The 18,603-nt window shown below is 40.7% G+C and overlaps 1 protein-coding gene across 3 annotated transcripts in view; it reads right to left on the reverse strand.

The window, feature by feature from the left end:
* Positions 1–18,603, reverse strand: part of LOC123508375 (VWFA and cache domain-containing protein 1-like) — a 92,849-nt gene that overhangs the window by 22,345 nt on the left and 51,901 nt on the right. For all 3 annotated transcript variants that reach the window (XM_045262054.1, XM_045262053.1, XM_045262055.1), the window contains exons 17-18: positions 2,147–2,276; positions 1,825–1,952 (exon numbers count right to left, since the gene is read on the reverse strand). In XM_045262054.1, the coding sequence (XP_045117989.1) occupies positions 1,825–1,952; positions 2,147–2,276 (258 nt within the window). The remainder of the gene's footprint in view (positions 1–1,824; positions 1,953–2,146; positions 2,277–18,603) is intronic.

Below are 18,603 nucleotides of genomic sequence, written 5' to 3' on the forward strand. Positions count from 1 at the left end.
TACGGAACGAGCTCAGAGCTCATTATTTCCGATCTTGGGATAGGTCTGAGACCAGGCACACACCACACACCGGGACAACAAGGTCACAACGCCTCGATTTACATCCCACCTACTCACTGCTAGGTGAACAGGGGCTACACGTGAGGAGACACACCCAAATATCTCCACCGGCCGGGAATCGAACCCTGGTCCTCTGGCTTGTGAAGCCAGCGCTCTAACCACTGAGCTACCGGGCCGTGTGTGTGTGTGTGTGTGTGTGTGTGTGTGTGTGTGTGTGTGTGTGTGTGTGTGTGTATTTACCTAATTGTATTTACCTAATTGTAACATACGGGAAAAGAGCTATGCTCATGTTGTCCCGTCTCCATATCTATTAATGTGTGTGTGTGTGTGTGTGTGTGTGTGTGTGTGTGTGTGTGTGTGTGTGTGTGTGTGTGTGTGTGTGTGTGTGTGTGTGTGTGTGTTTAACTACTTGTATATTACAGGGATCGCGTGGAGCTCCATCTCCAATTTTAACGAATTTTTCCTTAAATTTGTGCAGACTTTCTGCTGTTACAATTTCATCATTCAGGCTGTTCCAGATGTCCACCGTCCTATGCAGAAAACTAAACTTTTTAATTTTTCTCAAACATTGCCTTTCCCTGATCTTTGAGTGTCCTCTTGTCCATCTATCTCCATCTTCAATCAGTGATACCAGGTCTTATCTATCTATCTTCTCCATACTGTTCACTAACTTGTATATCTTTATTAGATTTTCTTTCTCCTACCTATCTTTCAAAGTTGGAAGTTCCATTTCCTTTAGTCTATCTTCATAGGGGGAAGTCCCTTATTCTAGCACCATCTTTGTGACTATCCTTAGGATTCTTTCTAGTTTCCTGATGGCCTTCTGAATGTGTGGTGACCACACCACTGCTGCATATTTAAGTCTAGGTCTTATCATTGTGATTATGATGATGTACAAGCGTGTGTGTGTGTGTATGCTTGAACCACTCTTTCATCAAGATTGTGCCAAAATTTCTATGCTTCCACTTGGGAAACTGTACTTCCTCACTTTTCTTTTACATATTGTCTTCTTTAATTTCCTCCTTTTGTATCTCTTCAATCCAAATCAGACCTTCTTTGTTAACTTTGTCCTTCCTCTTCAAAGTCTTGTATTAAGCAATCAGGTCTCCTCTTTCTCTTATCTGCTATAATGTTGAAAGTTCTAATCTCTTCAGTTTATCTTTAGTCTATCTATATAAATTTCTCAAACTTGGAGCCATTTTGGTTGCAGCTCATGGAATCCTTCCTATAGTCCTTATATGCTTTGATCAAGAGTTGACCTACCAGTTGTAGCATTTTCCAATCTGGGTTGAATCATAGATTCTATCAACTTTTCATCCATGTAAGTAAATGTCCATGCAAGACTTGCAAAGACAAAGAGCAAAATTCAGGACGGTAAGAATTTGGGACTTAAAAGTGAAACTTAAGGATTGTAAAATGCAGATAAATTGAAACTTGAGGGTAGTTTATAGTACTCAAGTAAATGTAAATGTTCACCTCTAAGTACTACAAGGCTAGCATCTGTTTTGGAAATACAAGAACACAGTGATGAGTGTATGAGGGCAGAAAATTGTCTTGGTATCAGCAGAACAATTACTATTCACAATGAAAACAACACATGTATACATACACTACGTTGCATTGAATAGCAAGACTTATGAAAAATATTCTTCTAATTTAGCACTGTACACTAGATTCATAATAAAACTGTACCATCACTCAGTGCTGCTCAGTGCTCACAGATACTTTTCCTCTTTTTCCTCTTTCCTGGGACCACCAACCCACCTGGTGTGTGATGTGAGGGGGAATGTTGACTGACGGGCCTGAGGAGCGGGTTGGATCAAGTAGAGATGGATGTGCCACCAGGTAACCTTCACTGTTCACCAGGAAACACCGAACTTTCCTCTCCTGATCTGGATGAACAAAAAAGGTTTATCGAAGTGATCAATCTACAATGACTGGTATGTCAAAGGAATACAACAATGATGGTTATTAAATATTTCATATTTTCTTATCTCTTTCAAGCATTTTTTAATTTTTCGTGAGGCAAAGTGACTTCAGAATTGCCTTTTAGCCATGTTAACTCATAGCATTCTCCAGGGCTCACCAAAGATATCATCACCACCACACGCAGGTTCCAAGTCCAACAGAATTTTGTAAAAATATCCCACAGTGAAATCTGCAGCAAGAACAGCAGCCACTGGATCAGCAGGGGAGTGCATAGCAGCTGACTCACCCTGAAATAAAAATAAACATATACAGTAAATAATATAAAACTAAGTATGATTAATCCACTTTGTGGCTTAGATTAACATGTTTCACACTCTGCAGTCCACTATCTTGCTCAAGAGGCAGTTACTATATACCACAATAGTGAGTCACAATCCCTAGGCTTACATCCATGTGTGTTTAACTAGTTGTATTGTACAGGGTTCGAGCGGGGCTCATAGTGTCCTGTCTCCATATCTCCATTTATCTAATTTTTCTTTAAAGTTATGCACACTATGTGCTGCAACAATTTCATTATCCAATGCATTTAATTTTTCCACCGTTCTGTGTGGAAAACTGTATTTTCCAACATCCTTCACACACTGCCTCATCCTGATCTTCTTTTCATGTCCTCTTGTCCTTCCATCCTCTTCTGCCAACAGCACCAGGTCTTCTTTGTCTATCTTTTCAATATCATTTACTATCTTATACATTGTTATTAGGTCCCCTCGTTCTTTTCTATCTTGTAAGGTTGGCAGTCCCATTTCCTTCAGTCGTTCTTCATATGTGAGGTCCTTTAATTCCGGCACCATCTTTGTAGCAATCTTCTGTATCCTTTCCAGTTTTCTTATATCTTTTTTAGAACTCGGAGACCATACCACTGCTGCATATTCCAGCCTTAGGCGTATCATGCTTGTGATGATTTTTTCATCATATCTTTATCCACGTAATGAAATGCCACTCTTATATTAGTCAACATCCAATATGATAGTCCAAATATCTTATTTATGTGTTTATCAGGGCTCAGATTTTCTTGTATGATCACTCCAAGATCTTTTTCCTCTTTAGTCTTTGTTATTTGCTCCTCTCCCATCAGATAGTTCCATACTGGTCTTCTCTTACTCTTTCCTAGTTCCATTATGTGACATTTCTTGGCATTAAACTCCAATTTCCACTTCTTGCTCCATTCATAGATCTTATTTAAATCTTCCTGTAGCAGTATACAGTCCTCTCTGGTTTTGATAATTTTTAGCAACTTTGCATCATCCGCGAATAAATTCATATAACTGTTTATCCCAATGTGAATGTCATTTAAATAAACTTGAAACATAATGGGGGCTAACACTGACCCTTGTGGCACTCTGCTAGTTACTTTACTCCAAGATGAGTATGCATCTCCGATCACAGTTCTCATTTCTCTGTCCTTCAAATAATCTCTTGTCCATTCGAGCAAGGTTCCACGCAGTCCCCCTATGTTCTCTAGTTTCCAAAGAAGTCTTCCGTGAGGGACTTTATCAAATGCCTTTTTAATGTCCAGGTATACTGTGTCTACCCATTCATCTCTGCTTTCAAGTCCTGCAATAGCCCTGGAGTAGAAGCTTAGTAAGTTTGATACACATGACCGCCCTGTCCTGAACCCAAATTGTCTGTTCGATATGACTTGCTCCTCTTCTAGAAATTTAACCCATTTTTCTTTGATAATTATTTCACATAACTTCCCTACGACACTTGTAAGTGATACTGGTCTGTAGTTTAGTGGTCCAGTTGCCTTTCCTCCTTTAAATATCGGTATTACGTTGGCTCTCTTCCACTCTAGTGGAACTTTCCCTTCATTTATTGAACTTCTAATTATTTCCCAAATTGGCTCCAGTAATTGCTCTTTACGTTAACACCCACCCTGATACACCATCTGGCCCCATTGCATTCCTGACTTCCAACTTGTCCAGTAATCTTCCAATATCCTCTTTATGAACTGCAATTTCCTGTAATCCTAGGCAATTCAATGTCCTATTAGGTTCTGTGAAGTCATCTTCTTCAGTGAATACCATTTTGAAGCTCTCATTCATTATTTCACACATTTCTTTCTCTGTTTGGTATGTCTTTCCTTCTTTAATTATTTTTTCAATTGTTTCCTTATTCTTTGTTTTGCCGTTTATAAACTTGTAGAAAAGTTTTGGTTCATCCTTGCTTTTATCCACTATATCCTTCTCAAAGTTTCTTTCTTCCTCTCTCCTTACTCTAATATATTCATTCTTTGTACTGCCGACTATTATAGTCAATTCCCTGCTTTAAAAGTTTCTTCCATGCTTTATCCTTTGCCTTTTTTGTTTGTAAGCATCTAGCATTGTACCATGTATGTATTTTTTTCTGAACTCTATAAACAGGAACAAACTTTTTTACTCCTTCATTGTATTCCTGTAAGAATGTCATATTTCTCTTGTACAGTCTTCCTGCACATAATATTACCTAGTTGTATTGTACAGGGTTCGAGCGAGGCTCATAGTGTCCTGTCTCCATGTCTCCATTTATCCAATTTTTCTTTAAAGTTATGCACATTATGCACTGTAACAACTTTATCACTCAAAGCATTCCACTTTTCCACCATTCTATGTGGAAAACTGTATTTTCCAATATCCTTCACACACTGCCTCATCCTAATCTTCTTTACATGTCCTCTTGTCCTTCCAGCTTCTGTCACCAGTACCAGGTCTTCCTTGTCTATTTTTTCAATGCCATTTACTATTTTATACATTACTATTAGGTCTCCTCGTTCTCTTCTATCTTGTAAGGTTGGCAGTCCCATTTCCTTTCTTCATATGTTAGGTCCTTTAGTTCCGGCACCATCTTTGTAGCCATCTTCTGGATCTGTTCTAATCTTCTTATATCTTTTTTCAAGCTTGGTGACCACACCACTGTTGCATATTCCAACTTTGGACGTATCATGCTTGTAATAATTTTATTCTTCAAATCTTTGTCCATGAAATAAAATGCCACTCTAACATTAGTCAACATTTTATATGCTAATCCAAACATCTTACTTATGTGTTTTTGGGGGTTCAGATTTTCCTCTATAACCACTCCCAGATCTTTTTCCTCTTTAGTCTTCATTATTTGTTCCATACCGGTCTTCTCTTACTCTTTCCTAATTCCATTACGTGACATTTCTTGGCATTGAACTCCAACTTCCACTTCTTACTCCACTCATAAATTTTGTTTATATTTTCCTGCAGCAGCAAACAGTCTTCTCAGGTTTTAATTACTCTTAGCAATTTTGTATCATGAGCAAACATATGGTTACCCCATTTTGTAACCACATTTTGTATGTCATTTACATAAACCTGGAACATAATGGGGGCTAACATTGATCCTTGTGGCATTCCGTTACTTTACCCCAAGATGAGTATTCTCATCTCTCCCTCCTTCAAGTAATTCCTTATCCAATCTAACAAAGTTTCTCTCAGTCCTCCTATGCTCTCTAACTTCCAAAGAAGTCTGCCATGAGGGACTTTATCCATCCATTTGTTTCTACTCTCCAGTCCTTCTATTACTCTTGAGTAGAAACTTAATAAGTTCTACACACATGACCTTCCTGTCCTGAACCCAAATTGTCTATTCAATATAACCTGTTCTTCTTCCAGATATTTAACCCACTTTTCTTAGATAAAACTTTTACATATCTTCCCCACAACACTTGTAAGTGACACCAGTCTTTCCTCCCTTGAATATTGGGAGTATGTTGGCTCTCTTCCATTCTAGTGGTGCTCTCCCTTCTTTTAATGAACTTTTCCATTTCTCAAATTGGATCTAACAGCTGCTCTTTACATTCCTTTAGTGCACAGCCTAATACACCATCTGGCCCCATTGCTTTTCTGACATCCAAATTATCTAGTAGTCTTCCAATATCTTATTTGTGCACTACGATTTCCTGCAATTCTTGGCATTGCAATGTCCTATTTGGTTCTGTAAATTCCTCTTCTTCAGTGAACACAGTTTTGAAACTATCTTTCATTATTTCACCCATTTCCTTTGCTGTTTGGTATGTCTGCCCTCCTTTAATTATTTTTTTCTATTGTTTCCTTATTCTTCATCTTACTATTTATAAATTTGTAGAAAAGCTTGGGTTCATCTTTGTTTTTGCACATCTTTCTCAAAGTTTCTTTCTTACTCTCTCCTTACTCTAATATATTTATTTCTTGCATCCTTATAATGCTATCTGTTGTTTTCATTTCTCTGCTTTTCAAGTTTCTTCTAAGCTTTCTTTCTCCATTTTAGCTTCTATACATCTGCCATTGTACCAAGCATGTATACTTTCCTTTACTCTATAGATATGTATGTATTTCTTCACTCCTTCATTATATTTCTGTAGGAATATTTCATATTCCCCCTGTATTGTCCTTCCGTTCATAATGTTCCTCCATTCAATATCACCAAAAAATTTTCTTAACTTTTCAAAATGTCCTCTTGCATAATTTAATCTCTCTTTTTTGTAGTCTTCTCTGTGTCTTATCCCATCCTCTTCCTGCATTTCCAACTTTAATGTTACATGATCCCTTCTTCCCAATGGGAGGGGGCTCTGGCTTTTGTGATGCTTCTTCTTCCCCCTCTGTACTGTGTTGATTCTTCCACCCACTGATCCAGTGTATTCACCATAATTAACTGTAACATCTCTCTCCAGTTTACTCCTTTACAGTAAAAGTCTCCTACTAATAGTATTTTTCATCTCTTCTTATCACATCATCTAGGCCAGTGTTTCCCAACCTTTTCGCAGCGATTACCCAAAAATACAATTTCACAATCATCCATTACCCCAATGAACAAATACTCATAATATAGGAAAAGAAGTAACTCTATTTCATACTTCAAAAACAGACAAAATAGAAACTATGCAACACAATAATGCAAATCTATAATACGAAAAGAAGTAATTTTAGTTCATACATAGAAAGCAGAAAAAATTAATAGAAATCTTCATTGAAATTATATGAAAATGTAAACTGATTGCCTCATCCCATGCCAAACATCCATTACCCCAAAAATATGGGGTCATTACCCCACTGGGGTAATTTACCCCTAGGTTGGGAACCACTGATCTAGGCACTTAATCACCTCTCTTTGCATTTCCTTATGCTCCTCAGTTCTCCATGTATTTGTCTTATGTGGCATATACATAACAATGATTTTCCTTTTTCTCAATTTCTCTGTCTTGATTATTACTCCCATTACTTCCACCATGCCATCACCATATTGCACTTCCTCCAAATATATATTATCATGAACCATTATTAGCACTCCTCCTCCCCTTTTTCCCTTCCTGTCTCTTCTCCAGCTATTATATCCCTCTTCTTTAAAGCTAACATGGATCTCCTGCTTTAGTTTTGTGTCTACTATGCACATTACATCCAGTCTTTTTTCTTTCAAATAGTCTCTAACCTCCAACACACTGGATAACAACCCATTTATATAAGTAAAAGTCGCTCTTAATTTTTTGCCTCTTCCATGACCTCCTTCTTTCAAAGATACCACTTCTTCAGTCTCATATCTAGAACACTCCAGTAGAAATTCTTTTTCTAAATCTTCGTCCTTTTCTCTTTTTTTTTCCTTAGCTTCATTTCTTAGCACTTTCTCCTTTTCCCTCTCTTCCAGGTTCATATCTCTTTATCCATATATCCTTAAATTCAGTATCATCAGCCAGTTTCCCTTTTCTTGTCATAATCTCCTCCACCGTGGCCACCTGCAATCTCATTCTCACTTTCATAGGTCTCTTTCCCCTTCCACTAAACCTTCCCAGCCTAATCACTTCCTCCACTTCCTGATCTAACTCCTGTGTGTTGTCTTGGACCTGCTTGATAATAGTTTTGGCCAATTCTCTCTCTTCTTACTCTCACGAACTTGTTCGCATTTTTTTCTTTCATCCCAAAAATTAATATACATTTCCTCTTATCCACTGTATCCTTCACAAAATCTTTCTCCTTAATTACTTGTATAACAGCACCTTTCGTCTTTTCTTTTATTTATTTCCTTACTACCTCTGAAAATTGAACTTTTTCTTCTACCCATTCCTGTTTCCAGGCATTTTGTAATTCTTCCAATTTGCTTTCACCATGTCACTCTCTACTTTATCCTCCCCTTCCTGTATTTTTTTCATAATCGCAACATGTAGCCTTTAGTATATCATTTTGTTTCTTTATATCCTGCATCTCCTCCTTCATCTCTTGATTTATTTCTCTTACTTTATCACATTCCTCTAATCTCACTTTTAGTTCAGTGTTTTCTTTTATTAACTTATCTTGTTTTTCTATCATACTTGACATCACTTCCTTCATGTATTTTATCTCCCTTTCCACATTTTTCAGCCTGCTCATATTACCTCTTTCCTCTCTAAATCCAGAAATATCCTTGTTCGTGTTATCATCACCCAGTCTTTTCAGGCTAATTGGTGTTTCGATAAACCTTTGGTTTTCAAAACATAGCGTTTGTTTTGATCCTGAACATCTAGCAGTGCCACCTAGTTCCTTCTCTTCCTCCATTTTCTGCTCTATACAATACCTTAATCTTGTTTATTTTGGAGACATGAGAACCCTATGGCACCCTACCTCCCTGTACATAAGGTCTAGGTCACTGCAGGCTCCAACATCTACTGCAGTGCTTCCCCTGGGATCTGTTTTCATCTTGTCGGTGCAGCTTCTCGTGTATTTACTTAGTTGTATTGTACAGGGTTCAAGCAGGGTTCAGTGTCCTGTCTCCATTTATCCAATTTTTCCTTAAAGTTATACACATTATGTGCTGGAACAACTTTATTATTCAATGCATTCCACTTCTCCATCATTTTGTGTGGAAAACTCTATTTTCCAATATCCTTCACACACTACCTCATCCTAACCTTCTTTACATGACCTCTTGTCCTTCCATCTTCTTCTGTCACCAGCACCAGGTCTTTCTTGTCTATCTTTTCGATGCCATTGACTATCTTGTACATTGTTATTAGATCTCCTATTTATCTTGTAAGGTTGGTAGTTCCATTTTCTTCAGCCTTTCTTCATATGTTAGGTCCTTTAGTTCTGGCACCATCTTTGTAGCAATCTTCTGTATACGTTCTAATCTTCTTATATCTTTTTTTGAGCTTGGAGACCACACCACAGCTGCATATTTTAGCTTTGGACATACCATGCTTGTGATGATTTTTTTCATCATATCTTCGTCCATGAATTGAAATGCCACTCTTATGTTAATCAACATTTTATATGATAATCCAAATATCTTGCTTATATATTTTTTGAGGTTCAGATTTTTTTGTATAATCACTCCCAGATCTTTTTTCCTCTTTAGTCTTCATTATATTTGTTCCTCTCTCAGGGGGCCGCCGTGGTACAGTGGAACCATGCGTGCTTTGGGATACGAGGGGTCTCCAAGAGCTCAGGTTCGAATCCTGTTCACAGTCTAATGTGGTTGGGCTTCCTCACTTGGGGCAAGGATTTCCTAGCGGGTGGGCTTTGAGATAGGAGGTACCCCAAAAAGTATCCCCTTTAGCCCATAAATTCATGTGAAAAAGCCCACATGGTAAAAAAAATAATAAATAAAAAAAAAGTTCCATAACGATCTTCTTTTGGTCTTTCCTAGTTCCATTACGTGATGTTTCTTGGCATTGAACTCCAATTTCCACTGCTTACTCCACTCATAGATCTTGTTTATATCATCCTGTAGCAGCAAACAGTCCTCCCGGGTTTTGATAACTCTTAGTAGCTTTGCATCATCAGCAAATAGATTAATGTAACTTTATCTCACTGTGAATGTCATTTACATAAATCTGAAACATAATGGGAGCTAACACTGACCCTTGTAGCACTCCGCTTGTTGCTTTACCCCAAGATGAGTATGTACCTCTGATCACAGTTCTCATGTCCCTGTCCTTCAAAGAATCCACTCTAACAAAGTTCCTTACAGTCCTCCTATGTTCTCTAGTTTCCAAAGTAGTCTTCCATGAGGGATTTTATCAAAAGCCTTTTTTATGTCCAGGTATACTGTGTCCACCCATCCATCTCTGTTATCCAGTCCTTCTATTACCCTCAAGTAGAAGCTTAATAAATTTGACGCACATGACCATCCTGTCCTGAACCCAAATTGTCTGTTTGTTATGATTTGTTCTTCTTCCAGATGTTTAACCCATTTATCTTTGATAATTATTTCACATAACTTTCCCATAATGTTTGTAAGTGACATCAGTCTGTAGTTGCCTTTCCCCCTTTAAATATTGGTATTACGTTGGCTCTTTTCCATTCTAGTGGAACTTTCCCTTCTTTTCGTGAACTTGTAATTGTTTCCCAAGTTGGATACAGTAGTTGCTCTTTACATTCTTTTAGCACCTAGCCTGCTTCACCATCTGGCCCCAATGCTTTTCTGACATCCAAATCATCCAGTAAACTTCTAATATCTTTTTTGTGCACTGTGATTTCCAGTAATCCTTGGCAGTACAATGTCCTATTTGGTTCTATAAAATCTTCTACGTACAATGAACACCGTTTTAAGCTCTCATTCATTATTTCACACATTTCCTTCTCTGTTTGGTATGTCTTTCCTCCTTCAATTATTTTTTTTCTATTGTTTCCTTGTTCTTCATTTTGCCATTTATAAATCTGTAGAAAAGCTTGGGTTCGTCTTTGCTTTTACTTACCAAATCTTTCTCAAAGTTTCTTTCTTCCTCTCTCCTTACTCTAATATATTAATTTCTCACATTCCTATACTGATGTCTGTTATTGTCACTTCTCTGCTTTCTGAGTTTCTTCTAAGCTTTGTCTTTTGCCTTTTTCATGTCTGTGCATCTAATATTGTACCAAGCATGAGTTTTTTCTTAACTCTATAAAAAGGTATATATTTCTTTACTCCATCATTATATTTCTGTAAGAATATTTCATTTGTTATTACATATACCCATAATTATTAATCATTGCTTAAACCCCCATTCCCACAGCAAACTTACATCATGTCTAACAGCTCAAGGAAAGAAACAAAAGAAATGCTTGAGGTGCCCTTACTCGTTTTCTTTGCAAAGACACCACGCTCATTTTCTATTCCCAGGTATCAGCCATCAGGCCGATTCCTTCACTCGCCTCTTTGCTGTTGCAGGGCTTACACGTAGTCTTCAGCTCATCTCTTTCACTGGCTCACTGTTGTCTTTTCTTTTCAGCAGCAGTTGGTTTGCCTTTCATCACTCCTTTGTTTTTCTTCTACCGGGAGTTGTAAGTGTGTTATTATGCCACGAAAATGTGTGAAGTGTTCTCGTTCCCTCCCGTCTCTTACGGTGGACCCTCATGGGAAGTGTCTGTCATGTAGGGAAGTGTTTTGTAGCCTTGCATCCCGTTGTGATTGCTGCAAGGCCTTGTCACACGACCAGTTTCTACGTCTTTGGGATAGTATTAAAGATTGTACTGAGAGGAGGAAGGCTTCGTCTCCTGGTAAGCGTAAGTCTTCCCCTTCGTCTCAGCAGCTGCATAAACACATGTGTAAGATGGAGGAGACATTGGGTCAGCTTTCTCTCTTTCTCTCCTCTTCACAGGGTTCCCCCTTCTCTGGTTTCCAGTTTCTGACTTCACAGGTAGACGATTCCCAGCTGGGTACAAGCAGGGCTGTGCAGAGGCCAGGGCAAGCGGGGCCAGCTGGTGCCGCTGGTCACAAGGTCTGCCATACAGCTCCCATGCCTGGCAGCCAGACTCCTTTCCAGGATGTTGAGGTTGGCGTCTGCCATATGGTTCCCATGCTTGGCGGCCAGCCCATCATCCCCTCACGTGGATTAGGCGTACGTGAGACCATCCCACGTACTTTGGGGATGGAGCTTGGTACTATTATGTGTGATGAACTTCTCCCTTCCCAGAGTGTGAGTGTTGGTGCTAGCCACAAGGCTCCCATGCTGGGCAACCAGACTCATGTGCCTTGTGTAGGGGTTGGTGTGTGCCCCTTGGCTCCCATGCTGGGCGGCCATCCCCTTCCTAGCAGTGGTGTGAATCATATGGACCCTGGTAAGTCTGTGCCATCCAATTTTCCATTTTTTCAGGAGGTTTCTGTCAAGGCTGGCTGATCAACTGTTGTGCCTGGTGGCAGTGGGGTGGGCCAATGTCTTTCGGCTCCCATGCCAGTTGGCCATCCTCTTTCCACAGACCAGTCTTATGAGGATGAAGAGGATGTGGCTCCCAATCAAGTACGTGTTTCCCCTTTTTTGCACCTCATAGGCCAGGTGAGAGACTATCTTCATCTTCCTGCTTCTGAGGCTCCTTCCTTGTCCCACCTTATGGGAGTAGAAAGGGCGCAGGGCTCAGTTTTGCCACACCCCCCGCCCTCATTTTCTCTCCCATGGTCACTTATGGCTCAAGCTGTCCGTGAGGAAGCCCAATGCAGGTCCTTGAAGGAGCTTAAGCCTTGCTCCACAAATTTCCAGTTGTCTAGGGACTGGTATGGACGAGCCAGGTCTTATTATCTACCTGAGGGGGCCTCTCTGGCTCCTCCTCCAGTTAATGAGTTGAGGGGTTTACAGCCGGTGGGCAACCCAGCGGTCTCTGTATCCTCCCGCCTGTTGGAGCACATGGAAAAAGTGTATGGCTCCATGACTAACATTGCCTCTTGGACAGACCAGGTGTTGGCTACTTGGGCTGGTACTGCTTTGAACACAGAACAGGATGTTTTAGAATTTTTGTTGGCACTGGGCAAGGCAAATAAGGACATTCTTCATCCTGCTGAGGAGCTACGTTGTGGAGTCCTTATGTTATGGAGGCAGGCGGTAGTGGATTCGTTGCCTCGTACCTTTTCTGACAGGGAAAAGCGCCAGCTCCTTTCTTCTCCTTTTTCTGACGTGCTATTTGACCCTGCGGTGGTGGCCAGAGTACAGGAAGACAAGCACTTAGCTGCTCAGCAACGTGCACTCTCTGCCATGGTGCGGGGGTTAGCCTCTTCTTTTTGGGGATCAGCCTCTGGGTCTTGGGGGAGCAAGATAAAAGTTCAGATGAGGAGGGGTGCGGTCCCCAAGCCCTCCGCTACAGGGGGATCCTTACTGGCCAGGGATTCTCACAGTGGCAGACCCCATGGTCGGGGTAGATCTCGCTAGGAAAGTAGTTTGCTCTCCTGTGCCTGTGGGGTGCTTGCCTGCAGCGGCACTGGAGAGTGGATGGAGGTTGGAGCAGAAGAGTGGGTAATGAAGACTGCATTATGGGTATGTCCTCCTCCTTTGTCGGCCGGATCAATAGAGTTTGTGAGTTATGCAAAGGGGTTGGATTGTCATGTGGCCTTGGACTTAGTAGTACATGTTGGCCAAAGGGGCTATAGAGCTTGTAGGGGGCAAATTAGAAGGCTTTTATGCGCATCTGTTCCTTGTTCCCAAGGTAACAGGCAGTTGGAAACCTGTGTTTGACCTCTCAACTCTGAACAAGTTTTTAGCGGTCAGCCTCTTCCGGGTGGAGACAGTGGCATCAGTTTTGGAGTCTATGAACGTGAGGGATTGGATGGTGTTTCTGGATCTGAGGGATGCATATTTCCAAGTTCCAATCCACCCACGTTCTCACAAGTACCTATGGTTCATTTGGCGAGGCAAGGTTTTTCAGTTCAAAGTTCTTTGTTGTGGCCTCGCCACTGCCTCGCAGGTCTTCACCAAGGTGATGGCTCCAGTGTCTTCATGGGCTCATCGATACGATATCTCCCTACGCCAGTACCTGGACGATTGGTTAGTCACAGGGACAACTCCAGGGATGCATAGGTGCCATCCAGGCTGTGTTATGGCTATGTGCTCATTTGGGTATTCAGATCAATCTGCCCAAATCAGACCTGGTACCCAGCTAAAGGAAGCAGTACCTGGGTATGGTGCTGCATTCAGTAAAGGCTCTGGTTTTTCCGTCGCCAGAAATGATCAGCCGGTTTCTCTTTTTTGTAGAGGACAGAGCCACTACGGTGTCACTCCTGGGTCACCTGGCTTCCCTGGAGAGGCTGGTCTCAGGTGGTCAGGTACACTCTCAGTCCCTTCAGTGGTGCCTGATAAATCATTGGAAGGCAGCGTAGGACCCTCCCTGGTGGCGGGTTCCTCTTTCACAGCGGTGTCTGACGGACCTCTCCTGGTGGATGGATCCAGGTCATCTAATCAAGGGACCTCCCTTTGTGATGGCACCTCCAGAACAGTCTCTGTTTTCCAACGTGTCCCTTCACGGTTGGGGTGCTCATCTGGGGGACTCTCTAGTCTCAGGAGTGTGGTCTCCACAGGAGCGGAGGTTTCACATCAACCACCTGGAGATGATGGCTGTTTTCCGGGCTCTGCAGTCCTTTCAGCAGGAAGTCTCGAGCACAGTGGTGTCTCTCATGTCAGACAATTCAACAGTGGTGGCCTATTTGAGGAACTAGGGGGGCACTTGGTCCAAGTCTCTCTCGGGTCTGGTGGGGGATATTCTTCAGTGGTGCGAGGACAACTCAGTCTCTCTTCTCCCAAGGTTCGTGCCAGGACGGCGCAATGCAGTAGCAGACATCCTCAGTCGCGAGTGTGTGGGGTCAGAGTGGACCCTGCATCCCATAGTGTGCAGGAAGGTCTTCCAGGTGTGGGGTGCGCCACAGGTGGATCTGTTTGCCACTGCCTTAAATCACCAGTACATCTGTATCTATCTCCCTGCCCAACCCGAGAGCTTGGAAAGAGGATGCTTTTGCCTTTCCATGGGAGGGCTTGGATCTGTACGCCTTTCCTCCCTTCTCTCTGATTCGGTGGGTGCTAGTTCGAGTCAGAGATTCCGCTTGTGTTCGCATGACTCTGATTGCCCCGCGGTGGCACCAGGCAGATTGGTTTCCTCTGCTTCTGAGTCTGCTTGTGGACCATCCTCGAGTGTTGCCACAATGGGCCTCTCTGCTCCGCCAGCCTCATCGCCACCTCTTTCGCAAGTCGCCAGAGGCTCTTCACCTTCACATGGTCCGTCTTCTGTGGTTGGTGTGAGTTGAGGGATTGTCATCCTCTCTCGACCTCTGTGATGGAGTTAGCAGACTTTTTTTATTTTTCTTTGGGACACTAAACACTTGTCCTTGCCATCCATTAGGGGCTATTATTCCACTTTGGCCACTGTTTTCCAGCAGGCTGGCTTGGATATTTCACAAGACAGGGATCTGTCAGCTCTGTTTCCGGGGTTTGCCAAGTTGGCTCCCCATCTTTCACCACGCAATTCCTGCGTGGGATTTATCCTTAGTTTTATGCTGATTAACCTTTAAACTGCTAATTTCTAATTCCTGAATGCTTTGATGCGCCTAAAATATAAACATTCCCATGTCAGAGAAAATATATTTTGAATTGTATGCCATGAATGGCAAACATCCAAAATACAGTAACACCGAAGTTTTGAATCTATAAATAAATAAATAGAGCAAGAAATAGGCCTACAAAACTTCGCGGGCATTGGAAAGCGTGGAGAACTAATGACACGTCGGGTGCACTGTATGGTCCAGGTTGGGAGCTGAGCGGTACCAAGCTGGGCCGTTTTCTATGCGCGCTCTCTCTCTCTCTCTCTCTCTCTCTCTCTCTCTCTGTATGTGTGTGCATGTTTCTGTGTCCTACATGATACGAGTCTTCTGTACAGATGTTTTATACATGTATATGTATGATAGAACTTTATCTGTGTATTTACCTAGTTGTATTTACCTAGTTGTAGTTTTACAGAGCCTGGGCTTTATGCTCGTGTGACCCTGCCTCCGTATCTACACTTATCCAATTTTTCTTTAAAACTATGTACACTCTTTGCTGACACCACTTCCTCACTCAAACTGTTACAAGTCTCAACACATCTTTGCGGGAAACTAAATTTCTTAACATCTCTCAGACATCTTCCCTTCCTCAGTTTCTTACTATGCGATCTTGTGCTTCTAATGTCATATTCTTCTCTCAGGATTAGTTTCTCATTATCCACTTGATCCATTCTGTTAATCAATTTATAAACTTGTATCAGATGCCCCCTCTCTCTTCTCTGTTCCAGGGTTGGTAGATCCATTGCTTTTAGTCTCTCCTCATATGTCATCCCTTTAAATTCTGGAACCATTCTTGTAGCCATTTTTTGTAGTCTCTCCAATTTCCTTATGTGTTTCTTTTATGGGGGTCCACACAACTCCTGCATATTCCAATCTAGGTCTTATTTTAGTACTTATCAATTTCTTCATCATTTCTTTGTCCATATAGTGAAATGCTAATCCAATATTCCTTAGCAAATTATACGTCTCTCTGAAAATTCTATCAATATGGCTTACCGGTTGATTGTTTTCTTCCATTGTCACTCCCAAGTCCTTTTCCTTTTTTACTTTTTCTAGTTCTATTCCATCTTCCATCTTATAGATTCCCACTGGTCGTCTTTCACTTTTTCCCATTTTCATGACATGGCTTTTGTCCACATTGAATTCCATCTCCCATTTTTTACTCCATTTCCAGATCTTGTTTAAGTCTTCCTGTAGTATTTCACAATCTTCTTTTTGTTTAATGACTCTGCACAGTTTCGCATCACTCCCTCTGGCATGTCGTTTATATATACGAGAAAAAGTATTGGCGCCAACACTGACCTCTGTGGCACTCCGCTGTCTACTGCTCTCCACTAGAACTTCATATCTTTAACTATAGTCCTTATTTCTCTCCCCCTCAAGTAATTTTCTATCCATCTCAATGTGCTTCCTTTTAAGCCACCCTTCTCCTCTAACTTCCACAGTAATCTTTCATGTGGCACTTTATCAAACACCTTTTTTAAATCTAAATAAATACAGTCAATCCATCCCTCTCTCTCTTGTACTTTATCATCTATTCTAGAGTAGAAACTCAATAAATTTGTTACACATGACCGACCTTTTCTAAAACCAAATTGACTATTTGATAATAATTTGTTGTCTTCAAGAAACTCAATCCATTGCTTCTTTATTACTCTTTCACACATCTTACATATTACACTAGTCAGTGATACCGGTCTGTAATTTAAAGGTTCTTCCTTCTTTCCGCTCTTATATATGGGAACAACCTCAGCTCTTTTCCACTCCACTGGCACTGTTCCATTTTCTATTGAGCATTTTATGATGTTGTATATTGGACTTGCTGGTTCTTCCCTACATTCTTTCAGTATTCTGCCTGAGACTTCATCCGGTCCCATTGCCTTCTCCTCATCTAATTCCGTCATCAACTTTTTTATTTCAAGCTTGGTTACTTTCATCTCTTTCATATGGACAGTCTCTCTATTACCCTGTGGTCTTTCAAATTTGGATTCCTTAGTAAAGACCTCATGAAATTTACTATTTAACAGTTCTGCCATACTTTTTGGGTCTTCCACCATTCCGTTCTCTCCTTTTAACCTTTCTATTGTTTCTTTTTGTCTTATTTTTCCATTTATGAATCTGTAGAACAATTTTGGTTGTTCCTTACATTTTTAGACAATGTCCTTTTCATAGTTCCTTTCTTCTTCCTTTCTCACCTTAGCATATTCATTTCTTGCTGTTTTGAAGTTTTCCTTATTTTCTGGATTTCTGTTTCTTCTCCACCTTTTCCATGCTCCATCTCATTTCTCCTTTGCCCTAGCACACCTTGCATTAAACCAATCTTTCTTTCCTTCTTCTTTAAGTCTATATTTCGGGACATATTCCCTGACTCCTGTTTTGTATATTTCCAAAAATAAGTTATATTTCTCTTGAACCATTTCTGAGTTTTCCATCTCCTCCCAGTTCACGTTTTTAAAATAGCTCTTGAGGTTCTCAATATCAGCCTTTCTGTAATTTAATCGGTCTCCTTTGTATGATTCATCTCTATCTTCCTTTCCTTCTTCTATATCCATTTCTAATATTATATGGTCACTCTTTCCCAATGGACACTTATATCTTATATCATCGTTAATTTGTATATCCCTTGTAAAAACTAGGTCCAGTCTAGCCGGCTCATCGTTTCCTGTGAATCTTGTGTTTTCCTTTACTCTTTGGACCATCAAATTATCTATCATTAGGTTCAGGAATCTATCTCCCCAGGCTTCTTCCCCCATACCACTTTCATAATTTTCCTTACAGTCGAAATCTCCTACTAATATCACTTTTCTCCTTTCTTTAATGATTCTTGTAAGACTCCACTTGATTTACCACTATCTCCTTCCTTAACATCATCATGATTCCTCCTCCTCCTTTACCCACTCTATCTCTCCTCCATATATTATACCTTTTATCTATGTCTATTTTTATTGCCTCATTTAACTTTGTTTCCACCAGGCATACAATATCTGTTTTTTCTTTCTTTTCTGTACCCTTTCTACCTTCTTCACATTTTTCTTCATATGCGGTGATCATACACAAGCTGCATATTCTAACTGGGGTCTTATTAAGGTACATAATATCTTCATCATTCTTTCATCTAGGTAGTGGAACGCAAGGCCAATATTTTGAAGCATGTTATATGTTTTCAAAAAAATCTTGTTAATGTGTTTCTCCGGTGACAAAGTGTTTTGCACGGTTACTCCTAAGTCTTTCTCCTCATTGGTCTCTTTAATTTTCTCATCACCCAGCCTGTAATCCCAGTTTGGTCTGTATCTACTTCTTCCCATTTTCATAACATGGGTCTTGCCTATA

This window comes from Portunus trituberculatus, chromosome 24 (assembly GCF_017591435.1).
Source record: "Portunus trituberculatus isolate SZX2019 chromosome 24, ASM1759143v1, whole genome shotgun sequence".
Taxonomy (NCBI): Eukaryota; Metazoa; Arthropoda; class Malacostraca; order Decapoda; family Portunidae; genus Portunus; species Portunus trituberculatus.